The 22,366-nt window shown below is 47.2% G+C and overlaps 1 protein-coding gene across 5 annotated transcripts in view; it reads left to right on the forward strand.

Annotated features, from left to right (window-relative positions):
- Positions 1-4,998: 4,998 nt before the first annotated feature.
- gpp (DOT1 like histone lysine methyltransferase grappa) overlaps positions 4,999-22,366 on the forward strand; it is a 67,602-nt gene continuing 50,234 nt past the window's right edge. For all 5 annotated transcript variants that reach the window (XM_089550949.1, XM_089550970.1, XM_089550960.1 and 2 more), the window contains exons 1-3: positions 4,999-5,177; positions 5,497-5,537; positions 17,259-17,333. In XM_089550949.1, coding sequence (XP_089407075.1) covers positions 5,109-5,177; positions 5,497-5,537; positions 17,259-17,333 — 185 coding nt within the window. In that variant the 5' untranslated portion in view covers positions 4,999-5,108. The remainder of the gene's footprint in view (positions 5,178-5,496; positions 5,538-17,258; positions 17,334-22,366) is intronic.

Consider the following 22,366-nt stretch of genomic DNA (forward strand, 5'->3'; position numbering starts at 1 on the left):
ACCACGGTAGTCCGGTAGTAGGAATATACGACGCGTAGTTTTTCTCTATTTTCCCTTCCACGAGCTTCAACTTGTACGTTTTTTCACCAGCTTCCTAGAAAACGATTAAACGTCGCTAAGGTATCGGCAAAATCATGCAGTGTTATTTCCCATTTTACCTGAATTTTACAGTTACTGGTCAATCAGAACCTGGCGAAAACAGCAAATACCAGACCAAAAACCAGTTATCAAGCAGAATAAGGCCTGCAATCAGAATGACTTAAAATATTTAGCTCTGCAGAACAAAAGTAACTTCGTTGTAGCTCGAGGTAAACTTCTGTCCATTCGCCTGTGCACCTCTCTTAAAGCCAAGCGAATAAAAGAGCATTTTTTCAGACATTACCAGTGAAGATCGCATTTGCATGACTCATTTAAAGTGACTGCATAGCTTCAGTGTCCAATAGCGTTCGGCGTTCTCCACAGTAAAGTGGCTGGACGAGAGCAGGCACATCAAAGTTCGTCATGGGAAAAAGCTGCCTCCCGTCGTCCTTCTTCTTGCACTTAGCGATCAGGTATGCTGTATCGCCCCAAATTTTGACACTGCAGGCCTGTATACCTCGTGCTTTCTCGGTTTCATTTAATAAGTCGACCGCCGTAGCCGCGCCGTTGCTGCCAAACATAAGGCAGCATCGCTTGGCACGGGGTAGGCATGCTACGTTTTTGCCTACACCCCGCGTCACTGCCGACCGCAGCGCCACCTTTGTTTACAAACATGACGCTTGTCTATATGCAGGCGCGCCCGCGGAGCTGCCGCAGCCCCGCAGTCCCCAAAGAAACGCTCGCACCGCGGCGCACCAGTCGGCGGAAAATGGCCGCGCCCAGGAGCGGCTCTGGATTCTGGTCTATGTTATAAAATAAGCATCTTGCGCAATCACAGATAGTAAACTTTATAGTCGGATACAACTTAAGTCTGCAGTGAAGCTCCGCCCACATTCAGCCTCCGCGCACAAAATTTCTACGCGACAAAAAAGTAGACCGCTGCTTAAACGTTTCTTGCTACGTAAACAAGACGCTTATCACAAGAAAAAAAATTATAAGCTCTAGGATTTTGACTCGTGGATTGTTTGATATAGTCAATCATTAAAAAGCTGATTTCGTTTAGAGTTGCGGTTGGCCAGCGGAGTAATACAAGACGCCGCGGACCGCGGCCCAGTGTTAGCAACTGCTGTTTTTTTAAGTTGTATCCTACTATACACACGGAAAGACACGATCCGGGCAAAACAAAACTATGATAGCAGAAGTCGCGATATGTGCTTTGGGCCGTGCTGCGGTCGATGACAGTTCGAAAAAATTTCGGGGGGGGGGGGGGGAGAGACTGAGGCCCCGTAAGCACCCCCCCCCCGCCCGGCTACGCCCCTGGCCGTTACTCGTCCGCCAACCGCTATAAACGTAAATGAAGGAGGAACTGGCGCTAGTCTCTGTAAATTGTGGCCGCTGGGGGGTATAGGAGGTATTCACTGAGGCCGCGCTACCAGAGGGCGCGAGCGTCGTCGCGGCAAACGCGCCATGTTTGCGGTCGTTTCACGCCGGGTCGCGCGCATTGTCACGGTACGCCGTGAGGTACCCGGCCCGAACTGTTAGTTATCAGTAACATATTTGCACGTTGTTAAATGCGTCAGCGGCCACTTATCTTTGTGGAATGCTTATTGTGCATCAAGTTTGCAGCAGAATTCTTCTGTGGCTTGATATCTCAACTCGGCAGCAAAACTGGCTGGCTGCACTGCATGCAAGAATGTACACGACTTGCAGCTTTTAATATCAGTTGATAACTGTCAGCTACTCATGCAGGGCACATCGTGGATAAACAGCCCGATTAATTACCGAAAGTCCAGAACTGGCGCCGCAGAAACTGATATTTCCAGCGGCTGTTGTCCGCGAACTGCTGAAGTTTCTCAGACGGTCTTTCGCAGTTAGGCAAAGCATCATCGCTGCCTTATTTACACTACAGAACGGTCAAACAAATACTGTCATGCGCTCGCAGCACGAACGGCAGACCCAGCGAGAACGTTTTGCAGTTTTGATTGTAACGTAGCGCTGCTTCGTATGCACAAGACGTCTAGCCTTCTCGCAGCAACATAGTGTGCAGCCACTCCGCTAGATTCAGTGGTAACACGCCACTTTCAGCAGATAGAGATGGCAAGTTAAGCTACAGCTAAGCGAACAGACCCTTCGAATTAACCTCTCCAAAAACGGTACCTCGGACGTCGACACCCTCAGCACGGCTCTTGGACTCACCCGCTTGTCAAGTAATTGCACCCTCTCATAAGTTTGTATGCTTTAATTCCTTGGCCTGCCAGAAAACTTACGCCGTGCACAGGGTGGGCCTCGATACCGGTGAATTCAACGCGCGGCAGCAGTCCTGTACGTCTCACACTGCGCCGGCGCTTTCCTACGGGTCGACCTTTTCACATAGTGGAACCTTTTGAGCGTGCCCGCTCTTTTCTGCTTCGCGCAGTTCACGCAACATCCACTCAGTCACGTGGTGTTGCGGGCCGGACAGAAATTATCTGCGGCGGGACGCGAAAAACACTCACATTTCACACATCACCAGCTATTTAAACGCTGCGGCTGGCTGCAGCAGCCACGCGCGCGACCATCAACATGGCGAATGCCGCGTCGGAGCGCCCCTGGCCGCTTTATTAATGACCGGCTACGGGAGCATGCCAAAAACATAGAAAATAACGACACTAATGTGAATCTTGTGCGGCACCTTGCTTCGTGTAAATGTAGGGCGGGATTACAGAAGGCCACGATTCTTGGCAAGAGCGGCAATGACAAGGCAAGGCTAGTTTTAGAATCTTATTATATCAGAAAGCTGTCCGAACGTTGTGTCAGTGACACGTTGTACACATATACTCAGCTGAATGTGCTTTTTTAGATTCGGTTTTTCATTAACTTATTGTTTGCTTGACGGATGTGCATTTTCTGTACCTCTCTACGCGCATGCTCACCATTCCCTTCCTATATATTCCATGTACTTCAGCATGAATGAACAGTTGGTAGTTAGCGCTCGTGAACGTCTCTGTGTCCCTTACTTCGTCCCTTGTCCGTTTTTTTGCGCTGAATTCTATATAACAAGAAGATGTAATAAGGTCACGGCGTGCGTAACCCTGTTACGGGGCTAGGCTAGTGAGCGTGCCGTCCCTCAGTTCCATATTGTTTCTTTGCGAGAGATTATGGGCTATCAGAAACAGTACTTAGGTGAAAAACTTCACCAGCGTCGCCGTGAAGGCGAGCGTAAGCGACGATTGAGTGAAGAACCGGAGTTGCAGCCAAGATATGTCAGCGGAGACGACGCTGAAAAGATGAGACAATGACGCCAGGTGCAGAAAGTCCGCTGTCGCAAAACCGCGATGGTGCCACTCAGGTAACGCGTGTGTTTGAGCGTCGTGTGCAACCTCTCCGGCTTTGCGTGATCGATCCGCGACACTTAATGACGCTTCGACTGTAAATGGTAGCTTAACTGCCTCATTCTTCAGTATTATCATAGGAAGGCGCGATGAAACGAGCAGCTGGGGCTGAAATTTGCGGCATCTTTTATGGTCTTCTGGTAATTTTTTAAAACTCCCGCCGAACAAGATGATGATGATGATAGTGTTGCCATTGTTGCGACGCTCATCGGCGTCGGTCGGGCTCGCTTAAGCCTATCGCTATCAGTTTCTTGAGCCAGTTTCTCTGCGAACATCAAGCAACAATAAACGTTTTTGTTTTCAGATGTTTTATATTTAATAAAATAATCCCCAAACAAATTTTGTTGTGTCTGAAATATGGGTTTCAATACCGAAACCAGAAAAAAGTTTCGGACTTGATCAAAATAAAGTTTCGATACAGAAGCAAGTTTATCACAATGCATATCTTATGTATATTTTGTATTTACTGTCAGTATTAAATGCTGCTTTTTGTCACGCACCACGTAACATCATAACGAGGAGAACTTGCCGTGTACTGAATTTCGGTTTCAGTTCCGAAGGGCACAAATTGGAACACTGATGGGAGCTTTTTTTACTTGTTGCCATCATCGGATAAAAAGGAGAAATGGCGTACGCGCTGCTGAGATTTTCGTGAAGAGCGCACTGACGCAGTCGCTGTAAGGGTGAAGTTATCAGCCCTCACAGTCGTGGAAGAGAGTTTGGAGTAGTTAAGGCTGAGTTGCAATTGCGCATAATCTTTGCTTGGAGAACACTTTTAATAAGCAAGGTGCATTTAGCACGCGACGCATTGTCACTCATCCTCGGAAAGGTCACCTTGGTGAAGCCCGTATAATGTCAGGGGTCATTATATGAAGCCATATGAATTTGCTAACTCCATCGTTTTCCGGTTATGCCGTAGCGCTTCGCTCCCGTGTAGGTGCTTTCTTATGGAGCTCCAAGCAGCTCTGCACTTCCTGGGTGCTCGTTAGTTCGCGATATGACCTTGAGGCTGCCTCTGCGGCGCAAGGAATGAGTCACGGGCTCAAGAAACCGCATTCTTGACAGCGGCACAAAGCTCGAGAGAACCGCGAGAAAAGAGGCACGCTCACGGTTAAGCCTAGTTCATGAGATCAAAAGACCCGCTAAAATGCTAGATTGCGTAATACTGGCACGGTAAACACTTCCTTCGCGTCCTATTGCGTACAGAAATTCAAACTAATAAGCACAGCAAAAGGGCCAAATGAATAAGTAGTAGTATAGTAGTGAAATCAAAACGTTACCGTACAGCTGAAAATTCCGACAGAGCGCCGTTAACCGGCGTTTAACGACGTGTTGCCACCTAGTGGTAATTACGAAAGCAATAAACAACAAAGTTATGTTAGTTTTGGAGGTCTTCAAGAGATGGCAGAAGCATCGCTAAATAGACTCGTTGGCGTCGCATGCGTTTGACTGAGAAGCGCGGAAGTGGTCTTTGTTTCTGTTCTCTCCTCTAGCGGAAGGGGGCTGGGACCATCTCTAGCCAATCGTGTGCCGACGCGCTGGTCACGTGATGTCCCATCACACATGGCGCTTGCGATCATGGAGGCAGTCCATGGCCGTCGGCCTCTGCGCTCCGCCGCGGTCGTCTTCGGGCGACCCCAGGTCGTCGACTGAGCTCTCATGGAGTTACGACTCCACAGCCCCGCCGGCGCTGAGCCGGCGGTCTACCAGTGGCCGCTCTCCACCTCGGTGAGTCCCCCTTGGCCAGCGGATTAAAAAAAAAAAAAGGAAAGTGTCGAGCGAAGGGTAGCCCTTCTCCAGTGTATACTTTGGGTCCCATAGGAGGCTTAGGCCTAAGCTCGTTTGCGGGGCCCGCTACTGGGAAGCTCGTCGTTTTCGTGACCGTCGGCACATAGCCGCGATCGACGGCCCTGTAGAGTTTTCGCTGCTAGTTTGTCTCACGCGTCTTCGGATCGCCTTTCGGGGCGGCCGCGAAGCTTGCTGGTCGGCGTTGTGCATCTATATCTTATGTGTTTTCTTTTTTCTTCCTCCCCCTGCCCGTTCGCAGGACAAGCATGACGGTGCCATCGAAATCGTCGAGACAATACGGTGAGTCGAGTCATCGCTTCCCGTCCACGTCTTCGTGAATACACGCGCGTGGCTTTTCCCAGCGGCGCCTGCGTGTGCGCCCCGCGATAGTAGCAGCTTGTGTGTGTGTGACGCGCCGAGAATCACCGCGACTCGTCGGTCGCGCGCAGGTGATTGACTTCACGCGTCGCTAGCTCGGAGCAGTGCATGTGTTGTAGCGTGCTTGGCGTCTGCTACACAAACAGACGATCGCACCTGCTGCTTGCTGCTGTGGCGGTGGTCGTAAAGAAAGCTGTACGCGTGCGGGATTCGATACTGTGTAGCGCGGCGTAGCCGAATAGCTTTTCTCGGCCCGTCGTCGGTGTGTTTTTGTTTGGTCGTTGCGTCGTCGGCGTCTGTTGGGATGCACCTGCCTCGTGGGAAGGAGGGTTTACGCGCGGAAAACTGTTTACGACAGACGACGTGTGCCTTTGGCATTGTGTTGACGTCCAAGTGTCTCGTTGCAAGCTACGATCCGCCCGGCGGTGCAGAGAAAAAAATGTCGCTTGCAAACTACGTGGTCGCGTTAGCGCACCTGTTGGAAGCGTACCCGGTGGGCTATGCTACGGTTGTCGTCTAAACCCAGAAGTGCAAAGTCTGGCGCTCATTGTTTCGTCGATCTTCTGCGAGAAGTGTCGGAAAATAGTCGATCACCCGATTGTGATTTTGTTTTCACGTCCCGACTCCCCCCCCCCCCCCCCCGCCGTCTAACGTTGCGCTGGTAGACGTGTCTGCAAGGCGCGTTTCTCTGACGTTGGTTCACATTTCAAGCTGCTGCTTTTGATATATCGGCTATTTTTCGTCAAGAGCGCTGACGTGAGCCACGGTTCAAATTCAGGGGAGTAATAAAAAGAAAAGATGTTCATTTCGACTCGAGCTGTCGACGGAGTTGTAGTCACTATTTGAATACGGATGTGATATATACACGTGGCCATGTTGCGTAAGAGGTGAGATTTATGGTTTTGACTCGGATCCTTTAGACAGATGCATGGCGCGCGCGAATTTATTGATGGGTTGCATTTTGCCACCCATTGTCTTCTAGGAAAACCCCCCAAGTGAAGTTCACAGAGATGGCATTTATTTTCAGTCTCGAGCAGATGAATTTTGTGCTCTGAACACCTGTTGACTATTGAATCGCGTGACACTCTAGTTATACTGTTCTGTCGGTTGCTTGACTGGAGCACACTGACAGTAGTCATTCCTGTTAACCTTTTGGCATTGTGTGGCATTAATGCATGCACAAAAGTCCACACCTGACTATAGAAGCTTTCCTTTGCAGGCATTAGTGTCTCGAACTGGTAGCTTCAATGCCAGCGGCATTACTTATGCCATTGAGAATGCATATAAGGGGCCCAGTGGATCATTGAAACTTTGTGCTGATGTTTAAATAGCTTCATTATTCTAATAAGAACTGACAGGGGACACATTTGTGCACCTTCAAGAGTACATTCAATGCATATACGAAACATGATCACTTTATTGTCATGTCACGTCGTTATGCAAGTTGATGTTACTTGACTTGCTAATTTTTAGCGCATTTATATTGGTGAAGTTGCCGAACACTTCAGAGATGATGGGTGGCATGTTAGTGCATCTGATTGAATTCCCACTTGGCAGCACCTTGTGGGGCTTGCATCGGTTCTTATGAACAGAAGGTGAACTGATCTAGATGGATGAAAACTGAGAAAAGGGCAATGGTGACGAAGGCCACTAGTTCTTTGTACCTTGCCAATTCATCTTCATTTCCCACCGTTTGTCATTGTTTCGAACTCTGAGCCAGCTAGCTATCTTTCCTGTACCAGACTCCTTTGGTTGCTTCGCTTCATATCCATAGCAAGATCAGTATAATGAACTGTACAACTTGGTTCATCCGCTGCTGTGGCTCGGTGGTTACGGCGCTCGGCTGCTGACTCAAAACACATAGGTTTGATCCCGGCCACGGCGGTCGAATTTCAGTGGATGCAAAGTTCTAGAGGCCCGTGTATTGTGAGATGTCAGTGCACGTTGAAGAACCCCCAATCGTCGAAATTTCCGGAGCCCTTCATTACGGTGTCCCTCATAGCCTGAGTCGCTTTGGGACCTAAGACCCGATGAATCCCGTGCAACTTGGTTCAGGATCACTGTAGTGTCATGAGCTGGCAGTCAACTGCGGGCTGTTTGTTCATTGATCACGAAATAAGTGGAGCTTGCCTTTTCAGCGGAGTTACCTGTTGAACAAATCGAACTTTACACTTTTTCCCCCTACTCCTTACGCCATAATTTGTGTAACGGCAAAGTCATGACTACTCTATCATAAGACCGCTGGCTGAAGGAAATCTCGATGCCCGTGCGTTGAAACCGTCGGGCGCGCCTTTTACCATTACGGCGGAGCTGGCAGCAGTCGTTACAGGCGCCAGGAAGTTGGCCTTGCGTTACGTGCTTGGTTTACCTGGGCGGAGGGGAAGACAAAGACGCATCCGACTGGTTACCTGACGCGCTTGTCTGCCCCGTCCTACGCGCGCGCGCGCGCCAGCACCGCTGAATCCTGTTTTCCTCGGAGAGCCACATTCTCGAAGAAGTCTCTTGCGTATGCGGCCAGTTTGCAACTCTTCCGTTTCGAGCGGGACGCCGCGCGTATTTAATGGCCGCCCTTGCCCCCTTTTTTTGTATTCCTCGAACTCTTGTTGCATTCCGGCTTGTGTTTCTCGGCGGTGGCAATCTTTTCAGTGGGGTGGTTGGTTTGTTGTTAGCGGTACGACACAACCTAACCCCTTGCTTCCGCGATTGCGTGGTGCCGCCTGGCGAGGCGCGCTGGCGAGCGTGGCTTTTTTTGTTTATGTATCTCCGTTTTGTTCCCGCGCTTTGCTTTCCTGCTTTGGCGTCCTCTTCTTCCATGACCCGGGTGCCCCGGGCTTCCTTACCGGTTATTTTGATAGCGAATTTTCGGGGCGTTGCACCTGTCGACCTTGAACTGGTGAAAGCGCGCCCTCTCCCCTCCCGTCGCGCCCGTGCGCGTCGTCTGCTGCTGCTTCGCGCTCGTCCGTCGTCTGCATGGGGCCTCGTCGATTGGTCAGTCCCACAGCCGGCCTCCGGTCGGTCTTTCCGGCGCCGTTGCGAAAGAGGATGTGCCGCGAAAGAGTACACGAAACTGGTCCGCTGCCCTCTTTCTTTCTCTCGACGGCACCTCGTTCGTTGCACCTCGCAACAACACGCACACCCTCGAGCCTACTGTTGGCCGAGGCTTCATCGGAGGAGGCGCCGGATGCGGTGAATAAGGGTGGTCTTGCTTTTCGTCTGCTGCAGCCGATCTCGTACGAACGCACCGTGCGCGTGATGTGGCTGTGGCTCACGAGACTGCAGACGACGCCTCGCGGACGAATGGCGCCGCGCCCGTCACTGCTACTCGGCTTTCTTGAAGGCGCGCGCGGTAGCGCTTGTCGTGCGAGCCAATGTCCCCGTGAACTCGTTTCTCTTCCACGAGGAATTCGCGAGAAGGGCCGTTGTCGGAAGCTGTGAGCTTTCTTCGTGACGGCACACCACCACTCTGCGAGCTCCGTGCGTACGTGCACACACGCGCTGTAGGTGTGCCGTCTGCGATTAGATTAGTGCGGTCCGAGAAGTTTCACTTTCGGCGTGTTATCTCGCGAATGCGGGCAACACGTGTGTACAGTGTGTGTCATGTGTGTTTGCTCGCGGTATCTCTTTTGACACGCAACACTTGTAGCTCCATGTTTGCTTCCACGGCGTATCGCCTTTTGCATGTCGCGGGGATCCATTCGCAACTCGGACTTTAGTTTCGGTTTCGGCGTGATGGGTGTGCTTGGGCGTTCTTCGTCTCGGCGTCTTGCTGTACGCGCGGATTGTGAAACTGAGCGGCCTTTTTCCTGCGTTCCGCTACGGAGAGCCTGCGCGGTGGCCGAGAACAAGGGAAGGAGGGGTGTCTTGTCGCATCAGGGCATTGTGTCGACCTTGATCGAAGCTTCCCATTTTGTCGTGTCGTTCCTGTCCCCGCTGCCGCGCAGTTTTCTTTTTGCCATAACGACGTCTATTTCGACTAGGTCGTCGTCTGCGCTGGCGTGTAGCGTCATTTTGTGTGCTACCTGGTCGTCGCTATCCTCTTTTTTTGCTCGTTATTCGCGAGCGTAGTGTACTTCGGGTTTAGGTTTTAGGTTTTTACTATTTCCTTGAGTGTTGTGTGTTATTTAGGTTGTTTCTTTTGTGTGGATGCATGTTTTGTTTTGCATTGGGTTGTTTCGGTTTCGCTCGTGCGTGCTCGGTTGCATTCGTCGTGGCCTGACGGAATGAAGGGGCGTTATGGCGCTGGAATTCCAGCCCCCTCTTCCGCGCTTTCTCTTCCTGAGCGAATTCACCGATCGATGGCTGTGGGAGCGCGCGCTCCGATAGCGCGCACTTCGGAAGCCCTTCGCGTCGTTTCTGTTTTGTTTTTCACCCGCGGACGTTTGCCGTGCACGTTTGCCGTGCCCATTGCGTAGGCGCTTGCCCCATACTGTATAGAACAAATAAAATGGGAAGTCTTGAGCAGGTGGCTACTGCTCAAGTTTGGTTTGTGTGTCTGTTTTTGTGATGTGAACGGGCTGCACTTGGCAGTCGCGTTTGATAGCTGTTGCTTTCGTTGCTTTTGATGTATAATGCTTTTAAGGAAGCTCCGGAATAACTGCTGTACAGAAACGTACAGGTCCCCTGAAAGAGTCTCGAAGCCGCGAAAAAAACGTAGTTTCTTGGCAGTCTAAGCCTGCAGCTATGAACTCAGTGCTTTGCTCAGTGTTCCCCGAGTTCACTTTCCTGCGGGATCTGCACTGTTCACCCCTTAATGGGTACCATTACATCAACAATTTTTCCCCAATTCATGTCAGCTTACCAAAGAATTAATGTGAGCTAGCATCGATTTTTTTTGTCATCATCTTTTGTTGCTTTTACGGCGAAAGCTATTATAGGGAGTGTTACTCAACAGATTCTCAGTGTAGACCATGAACATCCTGTAACATGACTAGTCATGTGACCAGCACCAGGCATGTGACCCCGCTGTCATTGTAGTAGACCAGGTTGCCGAAAGTCTGTAGGTCTTGGGAATTAGCAAAAGTCAAGTAGCAGTGCAGTAACAGCTTTCACTGAGTTTAGTGCATTACGTAGCAATGCATATGCACTTGACAATTTTTCATTTTTAAACCAATATTTCTTGTGAGGACGCAAAACTATGCAATTTTTTTAGTCATGCCTACTCTACGCAGTGACAACACTGACGTCCAAGGGACATTCATGTGATATCTTGACAGGATATGCGGATATCCCCGGCAGATCCCACAATCATCTGGCGATGCAATTTTTCAGTCATTGGTACCCAGTGACAACACTGACGTCCAGGGGACATTCATGTGATATCTTGACAAGATATGCGAATATCCCCGGCAGATCCTGAAATCATCAGGGGTGCAATTTTTTTAGTCATGCCTGCGGTATAAGGGTGTTCTGTGCAATGAGGTTCTGAAGTTATCTTCTGGATATGCAGGTCTTGTCATTTTCATTATTTGGCCTCAAAACTACTCTCTAACATATGTGAAACAGTTGCTGTACCAAGATCTTTAATTAAAAAATAAATCATGGTGGGGAAAGCAGTTGAGCTACCAAGGGTTTTACGCTTTCAGTACATCAAAAAAATTAAGAGGTACCAAGGGGTCTTGTTAGTGTAGTCAGTAATGAGCATGTTGTATGTTGAACTGCTTGCCCGTGATTTTGAACACAATCAATGACTAAATATAGCATGAACAATCTGTGTGAGGTATTAGCGCACTGAAATAATTGTGGACGTAACTGAATGGATGGCAGAGAGGGCCACTGTGAAAATTTCGGTGTGCTTGTTGCACAGTGGCTTGCACGTCTGTTTTACCAAAGCAATATCTTCTGTAGCTCATGCTTTTCAGGGCTGCATCTTTCTGACTCTGCACTGACCCTGTTCTGAAGTTTCACGTACCTACTGACTTTGTCGGGACTTAAGGGTCGAGCCATCTGTTTGGGAAGTTGGGTCGAGCGTATAGAACCTTTGTCAAAAGTGAAGAGCCCAAATAGTCTGCTTCTGAGCCATGTAGTAAAGCTCTTGAAGTACCCGTGGAAATCCTAGGTTTCAGAGAGGTTTGGGTTAGAGCTGCTGTCACCTTTGCTGGTGATGTATAATGAGCCACCCAGCATGGTACAAAAGTAAATCCATTGGGCTCTCTACTTGGACAAAGGCTGTATATAGCGAAAGCATGAATAGATTCAATATTCTGTATTGCTGTTGGCAAGTTTGGGCTGAAAGATGACAGGGCTGAATGGGAACATGTTTAGGAACTGTAAAAGAAATTGGGAGTGCACGTGAATGATCGATTGCCTCACACTAACCTGGTACAATTTTGGCTATTTGTTATCCATGTCCATGAATGGTTCTGAATTTCATATCCCCCTTATCGTTTGCATCGTGTACTTGTATCATGCTGTGTACATTACACAGGTTAACCCATATGTGCCGAATCTGCAGAAATTTGAAAAAAATTAAAGTATTTTTTAGGCATAAAATGTTTATTGTAAATCACATCACAATTCAGAATCAACCTTTTATTCATAGAAATATTTTTCTCAACACCGACTTTTGAACCATCCTACAGTGTAGAATACTGGGCAGATTCACTGCCAGTTACATGTGATAAAGCTTGGAACATTTGACATTGACTTTAAAATCAATTTAGACCCGCCGCGTTGGCTCAGTGGTTACGGCGCTCGGCTGCTGACCCGAAAGATGTGGGTTCGATCCCGGCCGCGGCGGCCGAATTTCGATGAGGGCGAAATTCTAGAGGCCTGTGTACTGTGTGATGTCAGTGCACGTTAAAGAAACCCCAGGTGGTCGAAAATTCTGGCGCCCTCCACTACGCCTCCAATAGCCTGAATTGCTTTGGGACGTTAAACAATAAACCAAACCAAACCTAAAATCAATTTCTCGTCATGTGCTTTGGTTTTCTTATGGCAGTCTGCAAAAGTGAGTTTTTTTTTAATGCAGTTGGGGTCGAATTTCAAAAATGATGTCCTGATAATACTGGCAGATCTTTCTGAATGCACACAGCACACCAAACTAAAACTCGCGCAACACACAGAACTAAACACACACAACACAATTCTTGCACAGGAAAAGTTCAGACCCTCTTGAACCTACGCTACGCAAGTGGGCGCAGGCTTTTACGCAATGAAATTTTAGAGTTACTGTGCACAAAAGTGGTATCCTATATGTAGGGCGCTAAGCATATATGGGTTAGCAATGCCGGACTTCATTTACATCCACGTATTTTGCTTGATGTAGGCGGTATTGAGTGTATCCGGGAAGAAGTGTGGCTTTCAGTTTTCCGTTGATCATTTTTCCCTTTTTGTTATAATTGTGAATTAAGATTCTGTCTTCCTAATTATGTTTTAATTCGCAAACTGCACAGGAGTTGTTTCAATCCACTGTGAGAAATTTGCATAACGCCATTATTGGTAGTTGCTATGGCTGTTGGCAGTGGCTGTGTAGAGGCATAATTTAATTCATTTTTTTGGCAGTATGCTACGTCAAACTGCATGCTTTTCAAAAGAATCTCATAGCATCAGCTAAGCCGGATGAAAGTGACAACAGTGTAAAAGATAGCAAACCTTTTTATTACGCACAGTAACGCTTCACAATCTAGTGTTTGAACTGAGGCTTGTTCTGAAGTAAATGTGTCATACAAGAAGCAAGGCAGGCAGTCTGGCTCTAAGGTCTGTGAGCACACTCTCATTGGGCCATCTGTACTCTTTATTATTATAACTATGCAACCCTGTATCACAAGGGCAGTAGAGATTAGACATTGAGTATAGCGCACAAATCCATGGCTAGGAAACACCAGAAATAGGAAGAGTGTTGCACAGACTGTGTAAGCTCTATCTGCTTCATGAGCCGTGACTGTTCTCAACAACATGCACGCGGTTTGTATCTTTTCCAGCATTGATAACATGGATAACAGAGATAGTGCAGTCTCTCGTGCATGAAGGCCATCTGTTTTTTACCACTGTCTCGCTGCCTGGGGCCCTTAGAGAGAGATATCCTGGCCCAGAAGCATGGTACTCAACTCCTGCTGCATCAGGCTGGATGTGGGCCCAGTGTTTTCCAGTAGTAGTTCGGAATGCTGTTGCAAGGGAGACTCAAGGGGGAACCATTAAAGGGGAACCGTCAAGGGGGAACCGTCAAGGGGGAACCGTCAAGGGGGAACCATAGAGTGGTGACTCTATGGTTGATTGTGGGTTGTGTTCTTCGAAGTTGAGTTTGAGTATGCCTCAGCAACTGTGCATTCTCACCTGCAAAAGGGGGGGTGGGGGGTGGTGGGTTATGATAGAAATTAAAAACAAACCAGGGTGGTCTGTCAATTTCATGAATGGCTGAACAGATTACACAGTGTTCTGATCTCACTTTCTCCAGCCGAGATTGGTGGCTAAACTTTTAGTGGGAAATCTGAGATTGGTAGATAGGGTGTCGTAGTTTGTTTTCAATGGTATGATAACTAGGGGGGGGGGGGCAAGCACATGGCCTGCAGGCCTGCAAAACTTTGCTGTGCGAACCACTGCCCTAAGAGTTGTGTACTTTGTTCTAAAAGGCAGTCATAAGGACCTGGAGGCATTGACTATAAAAAAGGAAATCAAATGAAACGAACACAAAATAAATATTTACTATAGAAGAATGGCCTGAGGGGTGAGTTAGTGCATGACGAAATGAACGGCGGCGTAACAAGGACACTAACAAGAAAAGGGACACCACATGCGCAAATATTTACTAGCTTACGAGTTGTACTATTCGCCAGGACGGCTGGTCTATTTGCTTCCATTTTTTGTGTTAAAGTTTTGCTTTTTGCTTTTACTTTTTATTTTATTTTAGCCCCCTCCTCCTTTCTTCTTTTCCCATTCCGGCTACTGCCCTATGGGGGGTAAAAAAAATTGGTCAGTGCGGCCGGCGTGGTGAGATAAGTTTGAGACCCCAGTGATAGCTATTGTGGGAGAATTTTTGCGGGACTCTACAATGTTTCCATCACTGGTGCCGTGAGTACAGTTTGTCACTGTCATCCATAAAGGCTCAAGTCATTATAGGACGTGAACTGGGCAGTTGGTGTTTTCAAAAATATTTCATCCCTGGTGGGCTCTGGAACAGATATACATTTGTGAGGGGATGGTTGGCGGTGTGGGATGTTTTTTTTGTTTCTCTCTTTCTCTGGTTAGTTTAAATACCTCTGCTTCCTCTATCAAGATTTATCTTTTGCTCTGTTTCATCGTGAGACTCGAGGACTGTCTGAAGTTGTTGCAGATGCTGATTTTGTATGCGCACTCCTTCTTATGCAGTTCATGGCGTTTGTTCTTTATGCATGTCTGGGGCTTATCCTTAGCATTCTGGAAGCTGTGAACACAAACATTGGCTGTGATGTTGTATTGCTGAACCATCAGATCGGTCATTGTATAAAGTTAGTTCGGCAGTCATAGTGAGCCATGTGTCTATAACCAGCTCAAAGCTTCCCTCGTCTTTGTGAAGATATTTTGCCTTCCACTCTTTTATAAAGGATGTGAGGTCCATTACAATTGAGATATTTGTCTAATATGTAATGTACGTAAAAAGTATGCATAGTCCGGTTTATGGCCTTGAAGTTGAATGGCATTTTTCGAGCAAGTCATATATCTGAGGTGTTAGATTTCACATGGGACCCAAGTTCATGCTTTCCGCCTTTAGCTGTTCCAGTGTCTAATTTGAATGTGCACATGTGACTTGCTGGCTTTTGTAATGCCCTTGTTGCCTGGGGCCTTTCAGAAATCTTAGTCGAGCGTTGTGTCGTTGCTAGACACACGCCTTGCCAACTACATAATTTCCTTTAGCATTTTTCTTACCGTGGGAGAATGGAGTTTCAGAGCGGTTTGCGTAACAAATTTATTCTGCCATAAATTAAATAAATTTGCTTTTTTTTGCATCACATCGTAGTGTAGATAAGAGAGCCTTCTTTTTTTTTAACAGAGAGGAAAATGAAAGAATGAACATTGTTTACGAAGAGAAAAATCCTTGATTGGCAAAATGTGACTGACCTCAAAATTTTACAAAAAATTTTATATATTCAGTAAAAATCAGAGAAAAAAAATCTAGAATATATGTTTTGTGCGTAGCTATGTAGAAATGGGATTCCAAGCTGCAGAACTCTTGATGCTAAACTTTCCGATCCGTAAAAAAAAGAAAAAAGCACTAATGTGAAGCGCTTTAGGCTGCTATGCGGTGCAGTGCCTAGGTTGAATTAGGGCCATCTTAGAAAAAACATCACCCACTACACCGCTGGTGACATGGAATCATTCAAAACATACCCGGTACTCTCAGAAAATGCTCGGAAAGAAGCGAAACTTTTCAAAAGTGGCGAGAATGAATGTTGCTGACGGGCACCCATTGGCAATCTGGACTGGGCAGAGTAGTCATCAGTGTTTGAACTAACATTAGACGAGTGGTTGTCATCTTTTCTACATCGCTGTTGCTTGCATTTACAAGGTCAATGCTACGGAGTCGCAAGAACACCATTGCTGAGCAGGGCTGATACGAGATGAGGATGCCACCTCGGATGCCTTGCGTGCCGTTATCACTCTGCCTTGAGGAGTATCCCGAGCTGCATAAAAATGCTCCCTCATATGACTAGCATTAAAAACGAATGCGAAACTGAAGCACAGTTCTTTTGCAACACACTGGACGGTGCATGTCTAAAAATGGCTGTGGTTGCGTTTCGGCCATCAATCACATTGATCGATTAGAATAGGCATGGTAAAGAAAGAGTTAAAGGTACAGTGAAGAGGAATCTGAACTCGTCTTTTTGCCGCGGGAACTCAATCCACACGTTCCGAGCATTCTTAGAAACTTCGACTTATTGCCCTGTGTGGACGATTTAGCTAATTAAATCGAAGTAACGTCCGGCTCCCGCCTTTTTAATTCTCCTTTACGATGGGCGGAGTCGACCAACGCGCGGAGTGCCTTTCACCCAGTCCCGTGGCGGCTTGCCGCTCTGCTATCGGCGGAGTAATACGTAGTAATCCATAGAAGCAAATAGTCCACGCGTATTTTTATTTCTGCGGGCTTATTTTGCGGCTGTATATTATCTGCGAATGAAACTATTTATTCATGGAAACCTAAAAAACAAAAAAAAAAGCGAACGCAAAGCCTCCACGAAGCTGGTTGAAAGGCACTCCACGCGTTGGTCGACTCCGTCCACTGTACGGGGAGAATTCAACAAATAAAGGCGGGAGACGGACGTTAATTCGATTTAATTAGGGAAATCGGCCGCACAGGGCATGGAGTTGGAGTTTCTAAGAATGCTCGGAACGTGTAGATCGAATTCCCGCGGCAAAAAGAAGAGTTCAGATTCCTCTTCAGTGCACCTTTAAAACTAAACTGAAGCAGAGTTCTTTTGCAACACACTGGATAGTACATGTCTAAAACGGCTGTGGTTGCGTTTTGGCCATCGATCACTAAGATCGATTAGAATAGGCATGGTAAAGAAAGAGTTAAGTCTTGAAAGCCTTGCACCTTTTACTGGGAGCCGTTTTTCACAGTGGCGCCTGAAAATATCTTTTAGGGAACTTTTCTTTTTTTCGGTTTTATTACACAATGACACAATGATTCCACGTGTGTTTATGATGCGTTTTTTTTTCTTTTATTTCCAGCTGGGTCTGCGAGGATTTTCCAGAGCTCAAGGCAGCCATGGAAAACCATGTGCTCAATGACTATGATACTAAAAGGTGGGTCTCTATTTATCTACGCTGCTGCGGTTTCTGATATCTGCCCATTGGCATGTCATGAGGGGTCGATTTGCAGTTGCTTCTGAGGAAGAGGTTGAGCTGCTGATGTTGAATTTACAAGCTTAATTTCATCATGGGGCGGCTGTTTTGGTCAGTTCTTATTACGGTGGTTTATCTACTTGTTGTGACTGGGGTGATTATTGTAGTTATTCTTCCTTATTAGTCTGCATTACTCAATAGGTACCCATTACACGAGCCCAGCCTTGTTAACTTGTGTGTATACAGAGAAAGTAATTCTACTGTGCAGGACTGTTTTAGTGTGAAAGCACGACTTAACGAGGTCAAACCCAACCAAGAATCTTTTGGCTTTCATTACCTTGAGGGTACAGAAATAAATATTGCCGTGAGTGGGTTTCGAACCCGTGGCGATGCAAACAGATCAGCTTCGCTGAGCACTACACGAGAGCACTAAGCTGTTGCCAAAGCCGATCACGCCTCGTGTTAAACTGCAACGCACTTTCGTGCTGCGCATTGCACATCGTCGTTTTTATCAACTTCTATCACTGTGAAGCGAACAGATCTGATCAGCTTAACCTCTGTTAGAGCTTAACCTTAGTCTAATATTGTCACGACGACTCGGCAAAGCAAAACCGTGAACCAACCAGGCTAATACCCCTGTCACACGGGCACTTTCGATGCTCATTGAACTCGATCTGCATCGAGATTTTCCAGCACGCTTGAAACATCCGGTGCTACACGGGCATTTTCAATGCTCCTTGAGAAGTTTCCCTCATGTGTGTTAGGTGGCGCCAATTGTTCCTCCAACAGCCATAACAAGGTGATGTCCGGCAACACTGTGCAGTCGGGGGCAGCAGCAGCCAAATCCGTAGCCAGACGTGCGACGCACCATTTACCTCTAGGTCTCTTCGATTTGGCAGCACCAGCTGCACCAGTTCAAGGGGTGCAGCACCGTCGTCCTCGTTTTTCCGGTGCCGCGCGTGCCCTCTGCACTTTTTTCCTCGTTTTGTCAAGGTGCACGCCTTTGGCAGCGCTGGTGTTGCTGGTGTCGCCACTGCACTTGAACTGGCGCTGCACGTTGGCGGCACCGCTGCGGCACCTATCAGAACTGGTGCAGCCAGTGCAAGCCAAATCGAAGAGACCTTCTGTTGTTGTAAATAGGTGCGTCGCGATTTCTGCGATTTCACGATTTCTGCGTAGACTACGGCGTTTCTCTTCTGGCGCCGCAAATTATCTAGGTGGTCTAGCCAGCAGTCGATGAGAGCGGCTGTCTCGCGCTCGCTCCATCAGTTGCGCGTCGACGAGCAGGAGGACGCCATCTTTGTTGTTTACACTGACGTAGAAGCTTGGAGCGTGGTGTCAAGATTATTTATAAATATGTTTGCACATAAGCAGGTATAGTGCCTGAAAATGTTCTGTCTTGCATTTTAATCAATTACAACAGCAACAGTTGTAGTTTTGTTTTGTTAACTAGTGTTTATTTCTATAGCTTCGTGAGAGCAAGAGTGCTTTCAATTGTGCTTGGAACCTCAAGCACTCTTGAGGGGCCGGCATCGAGTCAAGCAGGATCGAGCTCGATTGCACTTGAAAGTGGCCATGTGACAACCGTCGATCTGCATTGAGTTCGATGAGCGTTGACTCAATGAGGATCGAAGTGCCCGTGTGACAGGGGTATAACACATGCTTCACACGTCTGCTCGGCTTAACTGCGCAAAAACTTGACCGCTTTTTTATAACGGGTCTTCTTGGGGGGGATCCAGTGTTAAACTTGACTTAAAGGTGCAGTGAAGAGGAATCTGAACTCGTCTTTTTTGCTGCAGGAACTCGATCTACACGTTCCGAGCGTTCTTAGAAACTGCAATTTATTGGCCTGCGTGGTCAATTTCCCTAACTAAATCGAATTAACGTCTGGCTCCCGCCTTTTTTTTAATTCTCCCCGTGCGGTGGGCGGAGTCAACCAATGCGTGAAGTGCCTTGCAGCCAGTCCCGTGGCGGCTTGCCGCTCTGCCATCGGCGCAGTAATCCGAAGTAGCAAATAGTCTGCACGTATATTTATTTCTGCGGGCTTACTTTGTGGCTGTATTATCTGCGAATGAAACTATTCATTCACGGAAGCCTTAAAAACAAAATAAAGCGAAAGCAAAGCCTCCACGGAGCTGGCTGAAAGGCACTCCACGCGTTGGACGACTCCGCCCACCGTACGGGGAGAATTCAAAAAATAAAGGTGGGAGCCAGACGTTAACTCGATTTAATTAGGGAAATTGGTCACACAGGGCAATAAGTCGAAGTTTCTAAGAATGCTCGGAACGTGTAGATCGAGTTCCTGCAGCAAAAAAGACGGGTTCAGATTCCTCTTCACTGCACCTTTATTTTGACGATGTGTAGTCAGTTGATGGCATCTGCACATGCTGAGCCGGTTGTAATTGTGCGCACATGGCTGTCTTGGAAAGGTGCATTTGTCCAGGTTGCCCTCTGCTGGCTGATAGCCAAGCACATTCCTCTGCTGTGAAAAAACCAGGAACTCAGAGTGCGCGATAGCAGTTAACCAGCAAACGGCAGGGTCACAACACGAAACTGACCTTAGCCTGTTGGGGGAAGTGGGGGAGGCAAATGCAGTTACGTTCCTTGCTAATCTTACTTTGGCCGACACAGTGATGTATGAGCTTCGTTCAGGTGAATTGATAGTGGAGAGAGATTCTTGAGAGCAGCTGTCGCTTCACCCACTGAGCCTTCCTTATCTGTGGCACTCGTTTTGAATGCGCTATTGTTCCCTCTCTGATTGTTGCAGCCCCACATAACTTAGCGCTCTCTTTACAATGTTGCCGCTTTGGGTCACATATGTGCGTCCCGTGACATTGGCATTGCCGTGCAGGCTATCTTGATGTTTGTTTTGTGTCCGCACTTGGCCATTTGAGTCTGGCTGAAAGATGTGAGGTTGTGCCCGTTGTGGTGCCTGTTTGGATCTGGGAACACTCCTTAAACGATGTTTATAGCCGTGGAGAATGCTTAGTTAAAGGTTGGCTGCAGCTTAGTACGATGTGAGCAAAGTGGAAGTTTATTTCCACAGATTTTTCTTTTTTCATTTTTTTTATAAGAAAAACGAGCGGGGGGAGGAGTGTCAGTATTCTTAGAGAGTTTGCATGAAGTAACTGCCCATGAAAATGCCCCACTGTGAAGTTAATGAAGCTGACTGTGTTATGAGTGGGAAAAATCAGTATACCTTTCAGTCAGGGAATTACAAGTGCATGTAGTACAAGCTTGAAGGTGGGCAAAAAAAAAAGAGACTCTTGACTACTGTAGTGGGGCCCGTATCCTGAAATAACATGAAAATGCTGAAGTGGTGTGCCGTGTTATTGTGCATTAAAGAGCTTCGAATGGTTGAAATGAATCCAAAGCTATCCGCTATGGTCACCTTTCTCTCTTTCGTGATCCCTGATCGCGTGATTCAGGGTTGCTTCAGCCAATTGCGAGGGGCAGGAAATACAAAACGGAATGAGATCGGTGAAGAACCACACCGACCTAGTTGTCCACTAAGAGTGCGACAGTTACGCCATTTTTCCTTTCCTTGTAAAACATTTGCATTTTTTACGGCTGGAGCGACCATAGTGTGATGTGAAGACGACCACAGGCAGGCAGGTTGACAAGAAATTTGTAGATGAAGGGTTCACTTGGTGTACATGCGCCCTAGGTGGCAGCGCAGGCAATATGTGTGCCAAACTGCCATCACAATCAGAATGACCTTTGTTTTAGTCTGTGCTTTATTCAAATGATGTGGAATTTTCTGGATATGAAGCTTGCTTCTTCGCCGGTAGTCTTGAGCATTGTTGAACTACATGTGTGTGGTTGAAGTCACAAACAGCCTTGTCGTGTCATGTTAACATTCATCCCATCAAGTGAAGCTGGAACGAACGATAGCACCATGCCTACAGTGAGAAAGGAACAAAAGTGAATGCATAACGAGGCGTGATAAAATCTCATGTTAAGTGCTAACTCACCAGACAAAGAGAGCGTTTAGTATCCGAGAATGCATATGTGCTAGTAAACAAGGAATATGCTAGGAAACCATGAGAGATTTAACGCCTCTGTTGGGCAGACAGTAGTGCAAAAAAAGCCTGAGAGTTGAAAAGGGAACTGGAGGTTGAAATAGTTTAGTGGGGTTGTTCTTTCGAATATGAAATTGATACGTTAAAAAGACTTGCCAAACACCACTGCAGATATAGTGCCAACTTTACAGTGCTACTTCTGTGAAAGCAATAAGCAGTTGGTCAGCGCATTTTTAAGGTGTGAAACTGGAACTGTCTTACTTGACATGCCTCGGCTAGGAAAGATATAAAGTTGTGTGATGTGGAAGGCTGGAAACGGCATTCAAATGGTAGAACAGTTCATTGAGATTACCTTGTTGAACACAGATGTTATGAAGGTGCCTTGTGTACCACAGCGTTCATCAGCTGTTGTCTTGGTAGCCTCTTCTGGCTGGTTACTCGCATTGTAATGGTTTCATTCCTCACTGTCTTGAATATTGGCATCATCGTCTGAAAGCTTGGCAACCACGAGAGAAAGCAGCACTCTCAGTTCTTTCGCAATTGCACTATGTGGGGGCTTTGCTCGTGAGACGCTAGGTTTCAAGTGTCAGCCAGCCTCGTGCACACAGCGCATAAGATCCTTGGATAAACATGAAGTCTAACCACTTTACCTCATTTCGCATGGATTGAAATACTGAATAGCATGTGTATTTTGAAAACGCAGTACTGTAAGTTTCTGCAAAGAGGAATAAGAATTTTTGCACTTGTGATCTATTTTTGGTCTTTCCAATCTTGTAAATTGAAGCTATGGATTAAAATCAGCCTCAATTTTTTTCAAAGTGAGAGCTCTACTCCTCAGGGTACAACTTCGGATTTTGATGTGGATGAGACAATGACCTTCAGTGCCTCACAAGGTCAAACCGAACTTAACTGCATGGTGGTATGGCCCAAGCTATGGTAGTATGACCACGTGATCATATGACTATGACCATT

This window comes from Amblyomma mixtum, chromosome 1 (genome assembly GCF_055824585.1).
Source record: "Amblyomma mixtum isolate Tamu chromosome 1, ASM5582458v1, whole genome shotgun sequence".
NCBI lineage: Eukaryota > Metazoa > Arthropoda > Arachnida > Ixodida > Ixodidae > Amblyomma > Amblyomma mixtum.